This window comes from Euleptes europaea, chromosome 6 (genome assembly GCF_029931775.1).
Source record: "Euleptes europaea isolate rEulEur1 chromosome 6, rEulEur1.hap1, whole genome shotgun sequence".
In the NCBI taxonomy this organism is placed as follows: Eukaryota; Metazoa; Chordata; class Lepidosauria; order Squamata; family Sphaerodactylidae; genus Euleptes; species Euleptes europaea.
In genome coordinates, this window is record NC_079317.1 from 8,660,847 (window position 1) to 8,675,267 (window position 14,421).

At 50.2% G+C, this 14,421-nt stretch overlaps 1 protein-coding gene across 1 annotated transcript in view; it reads left to right on the forward strand.

Annotated features, from left to right (window-relative positions):
- KIAA0586 (KIAA0586 ortholog) overlaps positions 1–14,421 on the forward strand; it is a 102,802-nt gene that overhangs the window by 31,705 nt on the left and 56,676 nt on the right. Inside the window, exons 14-19 of the mRNA XM_056851178.1 lie at positions 396–584; positions 2,629–2,816; positions 3,807–3,902; positions 4,748–4,832; positions 12,180–12,381; positions 12,988–13,106. Coding sequence (XP_056707156.1) covers positions 396–584; positions 2,629–2,816; positions 3,807–3,902; positions 4,748–4,832; positions 12,180–12,381; positions 12,988–13,106 — 879 coding nt within the window. The remainder of the gene's footprint in view (positions 1–395; positions 585–2,628; positions 2,817–3,806; positions 3,903–4,747; positions 4,833–12,179; positions 12,382–12,987; positions 13,107–14,421) is intronic.

Consider the following 14,421-nt stretch of genomic DNA (forward strand, 5'->3'; position numbering starts at 1 on the left):
CCCCAGTGACTCCTACTCTATGCCCAGAAGACTTCAGCCTCTATGCCCTGTTGTCAGACCTCCAGAAGAACTGGTTGGCCACTGTGTGAGACAGGATGCTGGACTGGATGGACCTCTGGTCTGACCCAGCAGGGCTCTTCTGATGTTCTTATGAAGGCTTCTGCCTCTATGCCCTGTGGTTGGACCTCCTGAGAAACTGGTTGGCTACTGTATGAGATAGGATGCTGGACTAGATGGACCACTGTTCTGATCCAGCAGGGCTCTTCGTTATCGTTTTCCATTCCTCTGCTTTTGACCTTCACAGCCCAGCCATTACAGAAGACTGCTCTAAAAACCCTCGGCCTTATTGGCTCCTGCTTGCGGGAGACATCATGGTTGTTTAATTGTCCTTCCAGGTACCAGAGTAAAATCTGCGAGGACGCAGACGGTTCCCTGCGGACACAGCAAAACCACCAGTCCTAAAAAGTCACGTCCGCGGTTGGCTCCTTGTCGGGAACTGCAGTATCTCTTCAGCCCCATCAAAGAGGCGCCGGATGCCTCGGGTCCCCTGGAAGGCCACCTCATTCCAATGGCTGTTCCCTTAGGTACGGACAAACCCCCACAAAGCTTCCATCTTTTGCTTCCTGTGCTTCAGAGAAAACCTTATTGCTGCTGGTGTGGTGTAGAGCAGTGGTTTGGAGCAGTGGACTCTGTCCTGGTGAACTGGGTTTGTTTCCCCACTCCTACACATGAAGCCATCTGGGTGGCCTTGGGCTAGTCACAGCTCTCTCAGCTCCACCTACCTCACAAGGTGTCTGTTGTGGGGAGGGGAAGGGAAGGCGATTGTAAGCCAGTTTGATTCTTCCTTAAGTGGTAGAGAAAGTCGGCATATAAAAACCAGCTCTTCTCCTCCTTCTCTTTTTCATTCTTTTTCTCCTCCTTCTCCTCCTCCTCGACTTCTCTGGGTAGTTTTAAAGTTGATTGATGCAGGGCTGTTCTCTGGGAGCATGAGATACTAAAAGGGGGCTTCTTAATTTAGCGGCCTGCTCCTACATTTTTCTCGTGAGCGCCCCGAACCCATTCCTTCTGTGTCTTTTGGATGATCCTAACGAATACAGCAAATTATTTTCCTAAAGGGAAGTGGAGCGGCTTGATGGACAAGCGGAAACATGCACCCTTGGTTGCAAGTGCTCCTTTCCATCCCTAGATGTCGCTGTACTAAATTAAAGTGCTTTGAAACAGCGGAGGGGAAATTCTGATTCTGGGACATCAAAGTTGCAAAGCAAAAATCGGAATTGGGAGAACTGCAGAAGCAAACAGAGGAACAAGGTAAACTCATGCCAGTTCCAGTAGTGAGCTGACTTTGCTGCCAGAACCGCTTGAGTCCTAGACATGCTTCACTGCACTAAATGTAAAGGTAGACTCCTGTGCAAGCACCGGGTCATTCCTGACCCATGGGGTGACGTCACATCCTGATGTTTCCTAGGCAGACTTTGTTTACGGGGTGGTTTGCCAGTGCCTTCCCCAGTCGTCTTTCCTTTACCCCCAGCAAGCTGGGTCCTCATTTTACCGACCTCAGAAGGATGGAAGGCTGAGTCAACCTTGAGCCAGTTACCTGAAACTGACTTCTGTTCGGATCGAGCTCAAGTTGTGAGTGGAGTTTTGACTGCAGTATTGCAGCTTACCACTCTACGCCACGGAGCTCCTACACTAATGTCTATTATTTCTGTAGCTGAAACTGGACTTTCTCCAAGGCCCCGAGTTTGATTTCAAGCGTGAGCCCCTGATTTTATGTCCCAAGGGGGCTGATTCGCCCTTTGGCGTCACCATGGTGGCTTTTGCATCCAGAAGATTGAAGGAGCAGACGTCAGATTGCTGAATGCTGTCGTCCCTTCCAGGCCTGTGGAATGTCTTTTGAGGCTGCGTGTGCATGCGCATATGCGTGGTCTGTCCACCAGAAATAAATATTGAAGGTGTGGCAGACACCTCCCATCAGATGCAACAGTTTAACTGTGCAGTGGGTCTTCTGTAACTGTCTTTTGAAATTATGAATGTTAGAATGGTGTGTGTGTGTATTCTTTGGCGAGCCAGCGTGGTGTAGTGTCAGACTAGAATCCTAGAGTGGAAGGGACCACCAGGGTCATCTAGTCCAACCCCCACCACAATGCAGTGACCCCTACTCTATACCCAGTGACCCCTACTCCATGCCAGATGGCAAAAAAACCCGCTTCAGGATCCCTGGCCAATTTGGCCTAGAGGAAGATTGTTTCCTGACCCCAAAGGGGTGATCAGCACTGTCCTGGGCATGCAAGAAAGGGGCACGAGAACCAAACACTGATGCAAACCTTCCTGCCCTCCCTCTCATGGATCTGGAAAACCCAGGTTCGAATCCCCACTATGCCGTGGAAGCTTTCTGGATGACCCTGGTCTGATCACACACTCTCAGCCTCGACCCTGGCAAATGTTTGGAAGGGATCCCTCCAAGGAATACCAGGGCCATGGCAAACCTCCTCTTTGACCCCCATTACCTTGTATTCATTTTTATTTTGTTTCTAACATGGCTTCTGCTTCAGGTTTTATTCAGGGGGTTTCTCTTCTGTAACACCTTTCCTCTTTTTTTGTGTGTGTGTCTTTGTTAATTTTCATCAGGTCAGAAACAAATCAACAGCATCTCACCTGAGCCTGCAGGGATCATCATCGGCCAATTCCACCCTGTCACTGTGGCCGCTTCCATTCCTCCTGCTCCTCCAAAGCAGCAGCCGAGTGTACAGAAGCCAAACATTGCAGTAATAGAGATGAAATCAGAGAAAAAGGATCCTCCTAAACTCTCAATGCAGGTAGGAACTCGAAATGCTTCATTGAATCAGTAACGGTAACCCTGGGATCCCAGTCTCCACTTCCTTTCAGTTCTTTAATCCAGGGGTTCCCAAACTTTTTGAGTCATGGAGCACTTTTCAGGAGAGAAATTCGTCATGGAGCACTAATTTTCACCTGGCGCCTGTATACTAAACCGAATGACAGTAGCGTTTTTCTTTCCAGTCTCTTCACGGAGCACTAGGAGATGTTTCGCGGAGCACCAAGTGCTCCGTAGAGCACAGTTTAGGAACCTCTGCTTTAATCAGCGGAGCTGGCTTTGTTGGTTTATATACCCCGATTTTCTCTACCTTTTAAGGAGAATCAAACTGGCTTGCAATTGCCTTCCCTTCCCCTCCCCACAACAGGCACCTTGTGAGGTCGGTGGGGCTGAGAGAGCTCAGAGAGAACTGTGACTGGCCCAAGGTCACCCAGCAGGCTTCATGCGGAGGAGCGGGGAATCAAACCCACTTCTCCAGATTAGAGTCCACCACTCTTCACCGCTACACCACACTGGCTCTCAGGGTGAAATGTAAAATTCAGATGTAATCAAGAGAAGCCCGGAGAAATAGACAGTAGCAACAAATGATGATGATACACTCTTCCTATTTTTGCTAAGTCGGTTAACTCGTGTAGTGGTTCAGGGATCCTAGGCCCTTGTTCAGCCCCTGAGTTGGGGTGGAGGCCTGGGGGAGGCAAATTCTATTTCCGTAGGTTCATGCTGGCATCTTCCTTTTTAAATTTCTTCTGCTGGAGAACGGCAGGCAGTGGTATTCCCAGTCCGGGTTGCCCCCTGGCTTGCAGTGCTGCCAAGCTGTGGCCCCGGCCACATCTCACCTGCCACTGGCCAAAAGCTTAAAGGCGCAGAGGATGAAGGGATTGTGGCTGAGGATTGATGGGGGATCGCATCCTCCTTGTGTGTCAGAACGTAGGAAACTAGTCGGACGAACTTGTGGGTTGTTTTTCCCTTCCAGGTGCTCCCGAATGTTGACATCGATAGCGTCTCAAGCGGCAGCCCAAGTGGAAACCTGGCTCCTTCCATGCCCCTTCCTACCCAAGCAGTGATGCAGGTAGTTACGGCTGTCCATTTCTGATTTATTTTCCCTCTTCAGTCACTGTGAAGTCATATAATTTGGGCCTTCATTGCTGCTCTTGCATCTGCTGATAGTGTTATGGGCTCCACAGACTGGATCACAATGGCTTGTGTGTTACGATTTGTCCAAAACCGGGGGAAAGGGGGAGGGGAAGAGAGAGTAAAAGATCCCAGGAGGAGAGACCAAACAGTGAGGATTAGACCGGCCATACCTGGTACCAAGGAGAAGAGGTGCGAACAGTGCACTACGGCGCAGACTTATTCCAGGCTGAGCCCACTGAAATCATTGGGGTTAGAAGAAGAGTTGGTTTTTATATCCTGATTTTCTCTGCCTTTGAAGGAGTCTCAAACCGGCTTGCAATCGCCTTCCCTTCCCCTCCCCTCATGGGACACCTTGTGAGGTAGATGGAGCTGAAAGAGTTCTGAGAGAACTGTGACTAGCCTGAGGTCACCCAGCTGGCCTCATGTGGAGGAGTGGGGAATCGAACTCTGTTCTCCAGATTAGCGTCCACTACTCTTAACCATTATGCCTCGCTGGGGGTTACTCTGCACAGGACAGCTCTGCAAGTTTTATAAATTGCCAGCTTTCAGATGCTTAGCTGCTGTTTGTATGACCTGCATTGCCTGAGTCATTTGAATGCATCACTTTGTTTTCTTCGGCCACACACCCTTCTCCCTCCCTCCGTCTGGTTCTTAATGGTTCAGCCGCGGCCTTCTTCGCTGGGCTCCGGGTTGTGGAAACAGAGGCCTTCGGCAGGCACAGTAGTTCCACCGTGCCTTCCGCAGATCAATCTCAAGGTTTGCTTCCCCTGTCAATTACAGAGCACTCCAGAAGACAGCTGGAACCAGGAAGAAGAACCAAAGCTTCCCGGCACTGATTTTGTTGATGCTGATCTCACTCAGGTGGGTTTTCTTTTGGAGGGCAGGGAGGGAAAAGCCATCATTTGAATGAGACCATTGTGTGTGTGTGTGTTTAATGCCGTCAAGTCATCTCCGACTCATGGCGATCCTATGAATCAATGTCCTCCAAAGTGTCCTATCCTTAACTGCCTTGCTCAGATCCTGCAAATTGAGGGCCTTGGCTTCCTTTATAAATCCATCTCTTGTTGGGTCTTCCTCTTTTCCTGCTGCCTTCAACTTTACCTAGCATGATTGTCCTTTCCAGTGACGCTTGTCTTCTCATAATAGTGAGACCATTACCCCCCATTTAAGTAATCTTCTTCGTTGAACACATGCCTTATACTGAATCAGATCATTGGTCCATCAAAGTCAGTGTTGTCTACTCAGGCTGACAGTGGCTCTCCAGGGTCCAAGGCAGAGGTCTTTCACATCACCTACTTGCCTAGTCCCTTTAACTGGAGATGCTGGGGATTGAACCCGGGGCCTTCTGATGCTCTAACACTGAGCCACAGCCCCTATCACCGGCATTAGTATGAGAGGTGACATCTAGACTTCTTCCGGTTTTAGAACTGTATAAACTATGGTCTGGTTTCCTGAATATTTATTCATGTCTAAAGGACTCTTGCCCTGACCTGGATGGCGCAGGCTAACCTGATCTCGCCAGATCTCAGAAGCTAAACAGGGTCGGCCCTGATTAGTGTTTGGTTGGGAGACCAGCAAGGAAGTCCAGGGTCATTACACAGAGGCAGGGAATGGCAAACCCACCTCTGTAAGTCTCTTGCCTTGAAAATGCTGCTGGGTTGCCATAAGTCAGCTGCGACTTGATGGCACTTCCCACTACCTGCCCTGTCCTGGGTGGCCTGATCTCGTGAGAAGCTAAGTAAGGTCGGCCCTGGTTAGTGCTTGGATGGGAGACCACCAAGGAAATCCACGGGTGAACCATTGAGAACTAAGTGCAGGGAGAAGAGAGGCTGGACAATCACCTTTCAGGGATGCTCTAGGCCAGTGGTTCCCAAACCTTTCAGGCCACCACCCCTTTGGTTCCACAAACTCAACCCCAGCGCCCCCTACCCTATCCAACAACACAGTTGAAGGAGACCACCTCTAGCAGCCCCCTTGCCTCTTAGTGCCCCCCTGGGTAATCCCCCCCAAGGGGTGATACTGCCCACTTTGGGAACCACTGCTCTCGGCTGATCGATCCTGCATTAAGCAGGGGGTCAGACTAGATGGCCTGTATGGCCCCTTCCAACTCTATGATTCTATGGTTGCTATGAAGAGGCAGGCATAGGCAAACCACCTCTGCTCATCTCTTGGCTTGAAAACCATACGAGTCCCCCATAAGTCAGCTGTGACTTGACAACTCTTTCCCCTACCAAAGGACTCTTAAAGAAACAACTACACCAAGTTCCACTTAGAATCATAGGGTTGGAAGGGACCACCAGGGTCATCTAGTCCAACCCCCCGCACAATGCAGGAACTTCACAACGACCTCCCCCACACCCCAAGTGATCCCCCATCCATGCCCAGAAGATGGCCAAGGTGCCCACTTGTTGAAGTCAGCGGCTAAACTTCAATTTCTTTTTGTATCATGGGCTGGAAGTGCAGTGCCAAACAATTGAGCTGTTTCAAACGTTGGCACGAGAGCTTGCATGTGGGCTGCAGCACCAATCCTACTGACTGGGGCTGCATAGCAGTATGCCAGTGCGCCACCAAACCTGTGGCATCTGCATAGCGAGACTGGCCCTTGGACCGTTCTGGGGCCCCTGTAGGGTTTGGGGGGATGGTTGTGCAACTGGATAGCTCCGCATCACAGCACCCTTGACTTCAGAGGTCCAGTTTGTATTGTGGGACAGTTGCTGATCCAGGCAGAGCAGGTGCAGTCTAAATGCAGCACACAGCAAATCTGCTGGGTCAGTGGAAGAGCCTCTGCTTGGCACGCAGAAGGTCCCAGGTTCGGTCCCCGGCATCTCCAGTTAAAAAGAAGAAGAGTTGGTTTTTATATGCCGACTTTTTCTACCACTGAAGGCAGAATCACACCTGCTTACAATCACTTACCTTCCCCTCCCCACAACAGACACCCTGTAAGGTAGGTAGGGCTGAGAGAGTGTGACTGGCCCAAGGTCATCCAGCTAGCTTCAGGTGTAGGAGTGGAGAAACAAATTCAGTTCACCAGATCAGCCTCCGCCGCTCATGTGGAGGAGTGGGGAATCAAACCCAGTTCTCCGGATCAGTACACCGCTCCAAACCACCACTCTTAACAATTACACCACTCTGGCTTCATGAACACATGAAGCTTCCTTGGTCCATCATGGTGTTGCTGCAGTCGTCTTGTTTGTGGGCTTCCTAGAGGCACCTGGTTGGCCACTGTGTGAACAGACTGCTGGACCTGATGGGCCTGGGTCTGATCCAGCGCAGCTTTTCTTATGTTCTTAAAGTCAGTATTGTCTATGCAGACCGGCAGCAGCTCTCCAGGGACTCAAGTCTTTCACATCAGCTACTTGCCTAGTCCCTTTAACTGGAGATGCCAGGGATTGACCTGGGACCTTCTGCATGCCGAGCAGATGCTATACCACTGAGCCGCGCCCCCTCCCCTAATGTATGTATGTCTGAAAGTTGAGGTGAGAATTCGATGAGTGTGGACTGGAAGAGTCCTCGCCCTTGGCAAGCTGTTCCTTACGCTGTTTCGAGAGGCATGACGAGCACCCAGGGGAACGACAATCTGGAAAGCTCTTGGCTGCGTTGAGACCCACCCGGTCCCCAGCATTTTCCTTCCGCCTTGGCTTTCCCTTGTAGCTTTTCAGCTTGACCGATCACAGTTCTCCGGCTGGCTTTAAAGGGCTTGCTGGATTTCCCCATGGGTATGTTTCTTAGGCATCACTTCCAGAAATGTCCTCTTTTTGACTTAACGCAGGGGTTGGTTCCAAAGTTCATTTCCTGCTCATGAAAGGGGAGAGCTTTTTTTCTGATTCTCGATTCACCCCCATTCAGCTCCTCCCCCTGTGCCCCAAACTAGCATTAGAGGGGAGGTTGGGGAGCTACCAAAGAGACAGGAACATAAGAACAAACTGGCTTATGGGGCTCACTGCCTGGCCAGGTTTTTCTAGTGGCTGCTTTTTATTAGTATTGAATGCCATCTTGTTTAGTAATTATATGGAGTGCAGGTTTTAAAGTATGCTTTAATTGCTGTTTTATTGGGTTAGTATTGTTGTAACCTGCTCTGAGCCCGGCTTGCTGGGAATGAGGGCAGGATATAAATATGAAGAATAAGTAAGTAAGTAAATAAGTAAAAAAAGTCCATGCTGGATCAGACCAAGGTCCATCAAGTCCAGCAGTCTGCTCACACAGTGGCCAACCAGGTGCCTCTAGGAAGCCCACAAGCAAGATGACTGCAGCAGCATTATCCTGTCCGTGTTCCAAATCACCTAATATAACAGGCATGCTCCTCTGATCCTGGAGAGAATAGGTACGCATCATGACTAGCATCCATTTTGACTAGTAGCCATGAATAGCCCTCTCCTCCATAAACGTGTCCACTCCCCTCTTAAAGCCTTCCAAGTTGGCAGCCATCACCAAATCCTGGGGCAGGGAGTTCCACAATTCCTGGGAATACCTGGGAAATTGTAGACTTTCTCCTGTTTTAGAGAACTTCCGCCCCCCTCCCCCCGAATTTAAAAAGCCAAGTGGGACTGCCTGGCCTCTTAAAATCAACTGCTTGTTAAGCAGCCCTAAAAGATACCCGGAGCGCAACTTCTTGCAGTGGGAGCCAGGGCGGCTATGCTATTTATTTTCCATTTTCTCAGGAATCGCTTTCACCGTCTCCCTTTGGCAATCCAGCCTGTGTTTTCGACCACAAGGCCTTCAAAAACATTCCAGGCTCGAGCACATGTTTGGCTGGGGATTGTGTGGGCGAAGAGCTGGAAGAAGTGCAAGAAGTCTGCTCTAATCAGAAACCATGAGATGTTGATGTTTCGAGACAGATAAATGTTTCAGACTTCAAAAGAGAAAGCCTTCCCGGTGGCTTTGCTGAAAGGACACGTGCCCTGAGCAATGTTCGCAAAATGTTTGGCAGCGCTCTTGCCTTTCCTTATGGAAAGTTATGAACCGAGGAAGCTTTGAACTGTATGGAACGCTGAACTTCTGCATGGTTCCTCCTTGTTTCCTCCAGCGTGGTGTGGTGGTGCTGTAGTGGTTAAGGGCGGCGGACTCTAATCTGGTGAACTCGGTTCGATTCCCCACTCCACCACATGAAGCTGGCTGGGTGACTTTGGGCTTGTCACTGCTCTCTCTGAACTCCCTCAGCCTCACCTACCTCACAAGGTGTCTGTTGTGAGGAGGAGAAGGAGATCGTAAGCCGCTTTGAGACTCCTTAAAGGTAGAGAAAATTGGGGGTATGTTTCTTGACCAGCTGCCTCCCAAACCAAGCACATTTTGAAACGGAGGACATAAGAAAATAAGAGAGGCCATGCTGGATCAGACCCAGGCCCATCAAGTCCAGCAGTCTGTTCACACAGTGGCCAACCAGGTGCCTCTAGGAAGCCCACAAGCAAGACAGCTGCAGCAGCACCATCCTGCCTGTGTTCCACAGCACCTAATCTAACAGGCAGGCTCCTCTGATCCTGGAGAGAATGGGTATGCATCATGACTACTATTCATTTTGACTAGCAGCTATGGATAGCTCTCTCCTCCAGGAACATGTCCACTCCCCTCTTCAAGCCTTCCAAGTTGGCAGCCATCATCCCATCCTGGGGCAGGGAGTTCCACAATTTAACTATGTTTTGTGTGAAGAAATACTTCCTTTTGTCTGTTTTGAATCTTTCACCCTTCAGCTTCACCCACGTTCTTGTATTATGAGAGAGGGAGAAAAGCTTCTCCCTGTCCACGCTCTCCACACCTTGCACAATTTCATAGGCCTCTATCACGTCTCCTCTTAACTGCCTTCTTTCCAAGCTGAACAGCCCTAACCGGTTTAACCGCTCCCCATAGGGCAGTTGCTCTAGGACGATTTCCAGCCGTTCCTAATACAGAGGGGGCAGGCAGCCAGGGCCTGTAGCTCAAGGGAAAAGGCCCGAAATCCCACTGCCTGTGTTTCAAGAGTCTCTTTGGATCCCAACCCCTTTATTCTCCCAGCTGACCTTTTTAAAAAATTGTTTCCATACCAGACTTCTCTTGATGGTCTTCCAAACCTTTTCTCTCTTTCTCTCTGTTTTCAAAACCCAGGGTTCCAGCTTTTATCTGTGGGAGCCAACTTGGGTCCACGGTGCCATTATAGATTCATAGATTTTATAGTTCATAGAGTTGGAAGGGGCCGTACAGGCGATCTGAGTTCGGTTTTGGCCAGGAATTGAGGGCGGGGTATAAGAAGAAGAGTTGGTTTTTATATGCCGACTTTCTCTACCACTTAAGGGAGAATCAAACCGGCTTACCATCACCTTCCCTTCCCCTCCCCACAGCAGACACCCTGTGAAGTAGGTGGGGCTGAGAGAGTGTGACTAGCCCAAGATCACCCAGCAGGCTTCGTGTGGACAAGCAGGGAAACAAATCCGGTTCACCAGATTAACCTTCGCTGCTCATGTGGAGGAGTGGGGGATCAAACACAGTTCTCCAGATCAGAGTCCACCGTTCCAAACCACAGCTCTTAACCACTATACCATTCTGTTCGAATGAATAAATATGAATAAATAACCCCTTGCTCAATGCAGGATCAGCCTAGAGCATTAAAAAGGTAAAGGTAAAGGCCTTTGTGCCTGCCAGGAATAGGAATCCGGCTTGTGGAACGCAACCCGCTCTTAAAGGGATGGAATCTAGTTAAAAACAGTGTGCAGCTGAGGCGCGTGTGTGGTTGTGGTTGCACGGGCCTGGTGCATTTCTGTCCCACCCTTCCTCCCAGAAGTTCAGAATGGCTTATTTTTAGTTCCCCTCCCTTTTATCATTGCCCAATCCTGTGAGGCAGGTGATGCTGAGCGCAGGGGACTGGCCCAAAATCACCCAGCGGGCTTCCGTAGCTTCCCGAGTGGGGATTCGGACCTCTTGTACAAATCGATGGTGAGCCCACACTTGGAGTACTGTGTACAGTTCTGGTCACCGCACCTAAAAAAGGATATTGCAGAGCCTGAGAAGGTGCGGAAAAGAGCAACCAAAATGATCAGGGGACTGGAGCGGTTAAAATGCTTTGGGCTGTTTAGCTTGGAAAGAAGGTGGGCAAGGGGAGGCATGATAGAGGTCTATAAAATTATGCATGGTTTTGGGAGAGTGGACAGGGTGAAGCTTTTCTCCCTCTCATAATACCAGAATGCGGGGTCATCTGCTGAAGCTGGAGGGTGAGAGATTCAAAACAGATAAAAGGAAGTATTTTTTCACACAACGCATAGTTAAATTGTGGAACTCCCTGTCCCAGGATGTGGTGATGGCTGCCAGCTTGGAGGGCTTTAAGAGGGGAGTGGACATATTCATGGAGGAGAGGGGTATTCATGGCTGTTAGTTAGAATGGATACTAGTCATGCTGCATACCTATTCTCTCTAGTATCAGAGGAGCATGCCTATTATTTTGGGTGCGGTGGAACACAGGCAGGATGGTGCTGCTGCAGTCGTCTTGTTAGTAGCTTCCTAGAGGCACCTGGTTGGCCACTGTGTGAACAGACTGCTGGACTTGATGGGCCTTGGTCTGATCCAGCATGACTTTTCTTATGTTCTTATGTTATGTTCTTATGTTCTCTCTAACCATTCTCCCACGCTGGCTGGTTCATAATAAGCTAGGGCCACGGTAACGCAAACACATGAAGCTGCCTTCCGCTGAACCAGACCCGTCAATCCAGGAAAGTCAGTGTTCTCTACTCAGACTGGCAGCAGCTCTCCAGGGTCTCAGGCAGAGGTCTTTCTCATCACCTACCTGCTTAGTCCCTTTAACTGGAAATGCTGGGGATTGAACCTGGGACCTTCTGCATGCCGAGCAGGTGCTCGATGACAAGCAGATGCTCTGCCACAGATGAGTAGAGGTGGTTTGCCATTGCTTGCCTCTGTGTCATGGCCCTGGCCTTCCTTGGTGGTCTCCCATCCAAGTACTAGTCAATCCTGTCCAAGTACTAGTCAGGGCTGACCCTCCTTATCTTCCAAGATCGGGCTAGCCTGGATTATACAGGTAACGACAAAAGACATTCAGAAAAAGAAGAGTTTCCATGGCAGAGTGGGGATTCGAACTGGGGTTTCCAAGGTCCCAGTCTGACACCTTATCTACTACACCACGCCAGCTCAATTTGTTGTAGTTGCAGATGTCTAAAATACAGAAATGCGCTTGGCCCTGAAGCCGTCTGGGACATGTGAAGCATTTTTTTGGCTTTTTGTTGCCATTAGGATGAAGCGGCCGGTGGCGAAGAGGGTGATGACGGGATCCCAGAATTCTTGGAACCTCTTCTCGAGTTCAACCGGCGGGGGGAGACCGGGTCCCCGCCATATAATGGCCTGCCGTTTCCACCCGTCGCTCCTCCTCCGCAGCCCTCAGCAGACATTCTAGATGAGATCATAGAAAGACGGGAAACCCTGGAAAACAAGCTGGTCAGCTGGTGAGTTTGTGGAGGTTTTTAAGCAGAGGCTAGATGGCCATCTGTCAGCAAAGCTGATTCTATGACCTTAGGCAGATCATGGGAAGGGAGGGCACCTTGGCCATCTTCTGGGCATGGAGTAGGGGTTTCACTGGGGTGTGTGTGAGGGAGGTAGCTGAAATTCCTGCCTTGTTCAGGGGGTTGGACTAGATGACCCTGGTGGTCCCTTCCAACTCTATGATGGCAGCTGCCACCACTGTGCTGGTTTTATTCTCCCTCCCTCCTCTTTTCCAGCATAATATTTAAATTACCCCTCTTCTCCCCTACACTGGGGCTTCCTCTGTGTGTATAGCCCCGCCTCCTGCAGCAGCCATGTTGTGTTCGCTCCGCCTTCTGTACCAGGCATTGTGTGGTTGCACCTCAGAATTCCAAAGGTGCCCCCAGGCCCAAAAAGGTAAAGGACCCCCGGACTAGACGATTGTGTTGAGTACAGAAGCAGTGGGAAAGCCAGCTAAGAAATGCCGTAGGGTCTGAACAAGGGAGACCTGTTCGCCCTCTTCTGTGGTATTTATTGTGCCGCAGGGTGTCAGAATGACCATAAAGAATGCAAATCAATTGTTTTGCCAGGGTGGAGCAAGAGGTGATGGCCAGGGTGATCAGCGGGATGTACCCAGCCCAGAAGGAGGCAGTGCCCGACATAAGCTCTTCGGAGAGTGAAGAGAGCCAGGCGGTGTCTTCAGATATTGGTGAGAAGCAGCACTTGGGTATTGTCCCCCCTTCCTTTGTTCATTCTCTCCCCCCCCCTCCCCAATTCACTGCATTGGTCAGGCCACACCTGGAGTGCTGTGTGCAGTTCTGGAGCCCTCACTTCAAAAAAGGATGTGGACAGAATTGAGCAGGTGCACAGGAGAGCGACGAGGATGATCAGGGGCCTGACCACTTTCCTATGAGGAAAGGCCGAAAGACTTGGGAATGTTCAGTCCAGAGGAGAAGAGCAGGTTGAGGGGGGACATGATTGCTCTCTTGAAGTATTTCTCTCGTGAAGTATTAGGGAGAATTTTCTAACAGTTAGAGAGGTTCCTTGGTGGAACAGGCCTCCTCGGGAGGTGGTTAGCTCTCCTTCCCTGGAGGGTTTTAAGCAGAGGCTAGATGGCCATCTGTCAGCAATGCTGATTCTATGACCTTAGGCAGATCATGAGAGGGAGGGTACCTTGGCCATCTTCTGGGCATGGAGTAGGGGTCACTGGGGGTGTGTGGGGGAGGTAGTTGTGAGGTTCCTGCGTTGTGCAGGGGGCTGGACTAGATGACCCTGATGGTCCCTTCCAACCCTATGATTCTATTCTATTTGAAGGGCTGCAACTTAGAGGAGGGCAGGGAGCTGCTCCTGTTGGCAGCAGAGGATAGGACTTGCAATTGTGGGTGGAAAGGTACTGGCTGGATATTAGGGGAAATTTTTTTACAGTAAGAGTAGTTGAGCAGTGGAATTGGCTGCCTAGGAAGGTGGTGAGCTCCCCCAGCATGGTGTAGTGGTTTGGAGCGGTGGTCTCTGATCTGGAGAAACAGGTTTGATTCTCCACTCCTCCACATGAGTGGCCGATGCTAACCTGGTGAATAAGGTTGGTTTCCCCACTCCTCCACGTGAAGCCAGCTGGGTGACCTTGGACTAGTCACAGCTCTCTTCGCTCTCTCAGCCTCACCTACCTCGCAGTGTGTCTGTTGTGGGGAGGGGAAAATGATTGTAAGCTAGTTTGATTCTGCCTTAAGCGGTAGAGTAAATCGGCAAATAAAAACCAACTCTTCTTTTTCCCTCTCTGGCCATCTTCAAGCAGCGGCTGGACGAACACTTGTCAGGGACACTTTCGGATGATCCTGCATTGAGCAGGGGGTCGGGCCAGATGGCTTGTGTGGCTCCTCCCTCTATGATTTTATGAAAGACAGTCTTTCAGATATAGAATCAGTTTCCATAGGTGCATGCTTGCCACACTTCAGATAAAAGACCGGCAGCCGCATCCCTTGCCCATCAAAGCTTCCCAGTTAGCTTCTTGGGCAGCCCCACTTAGA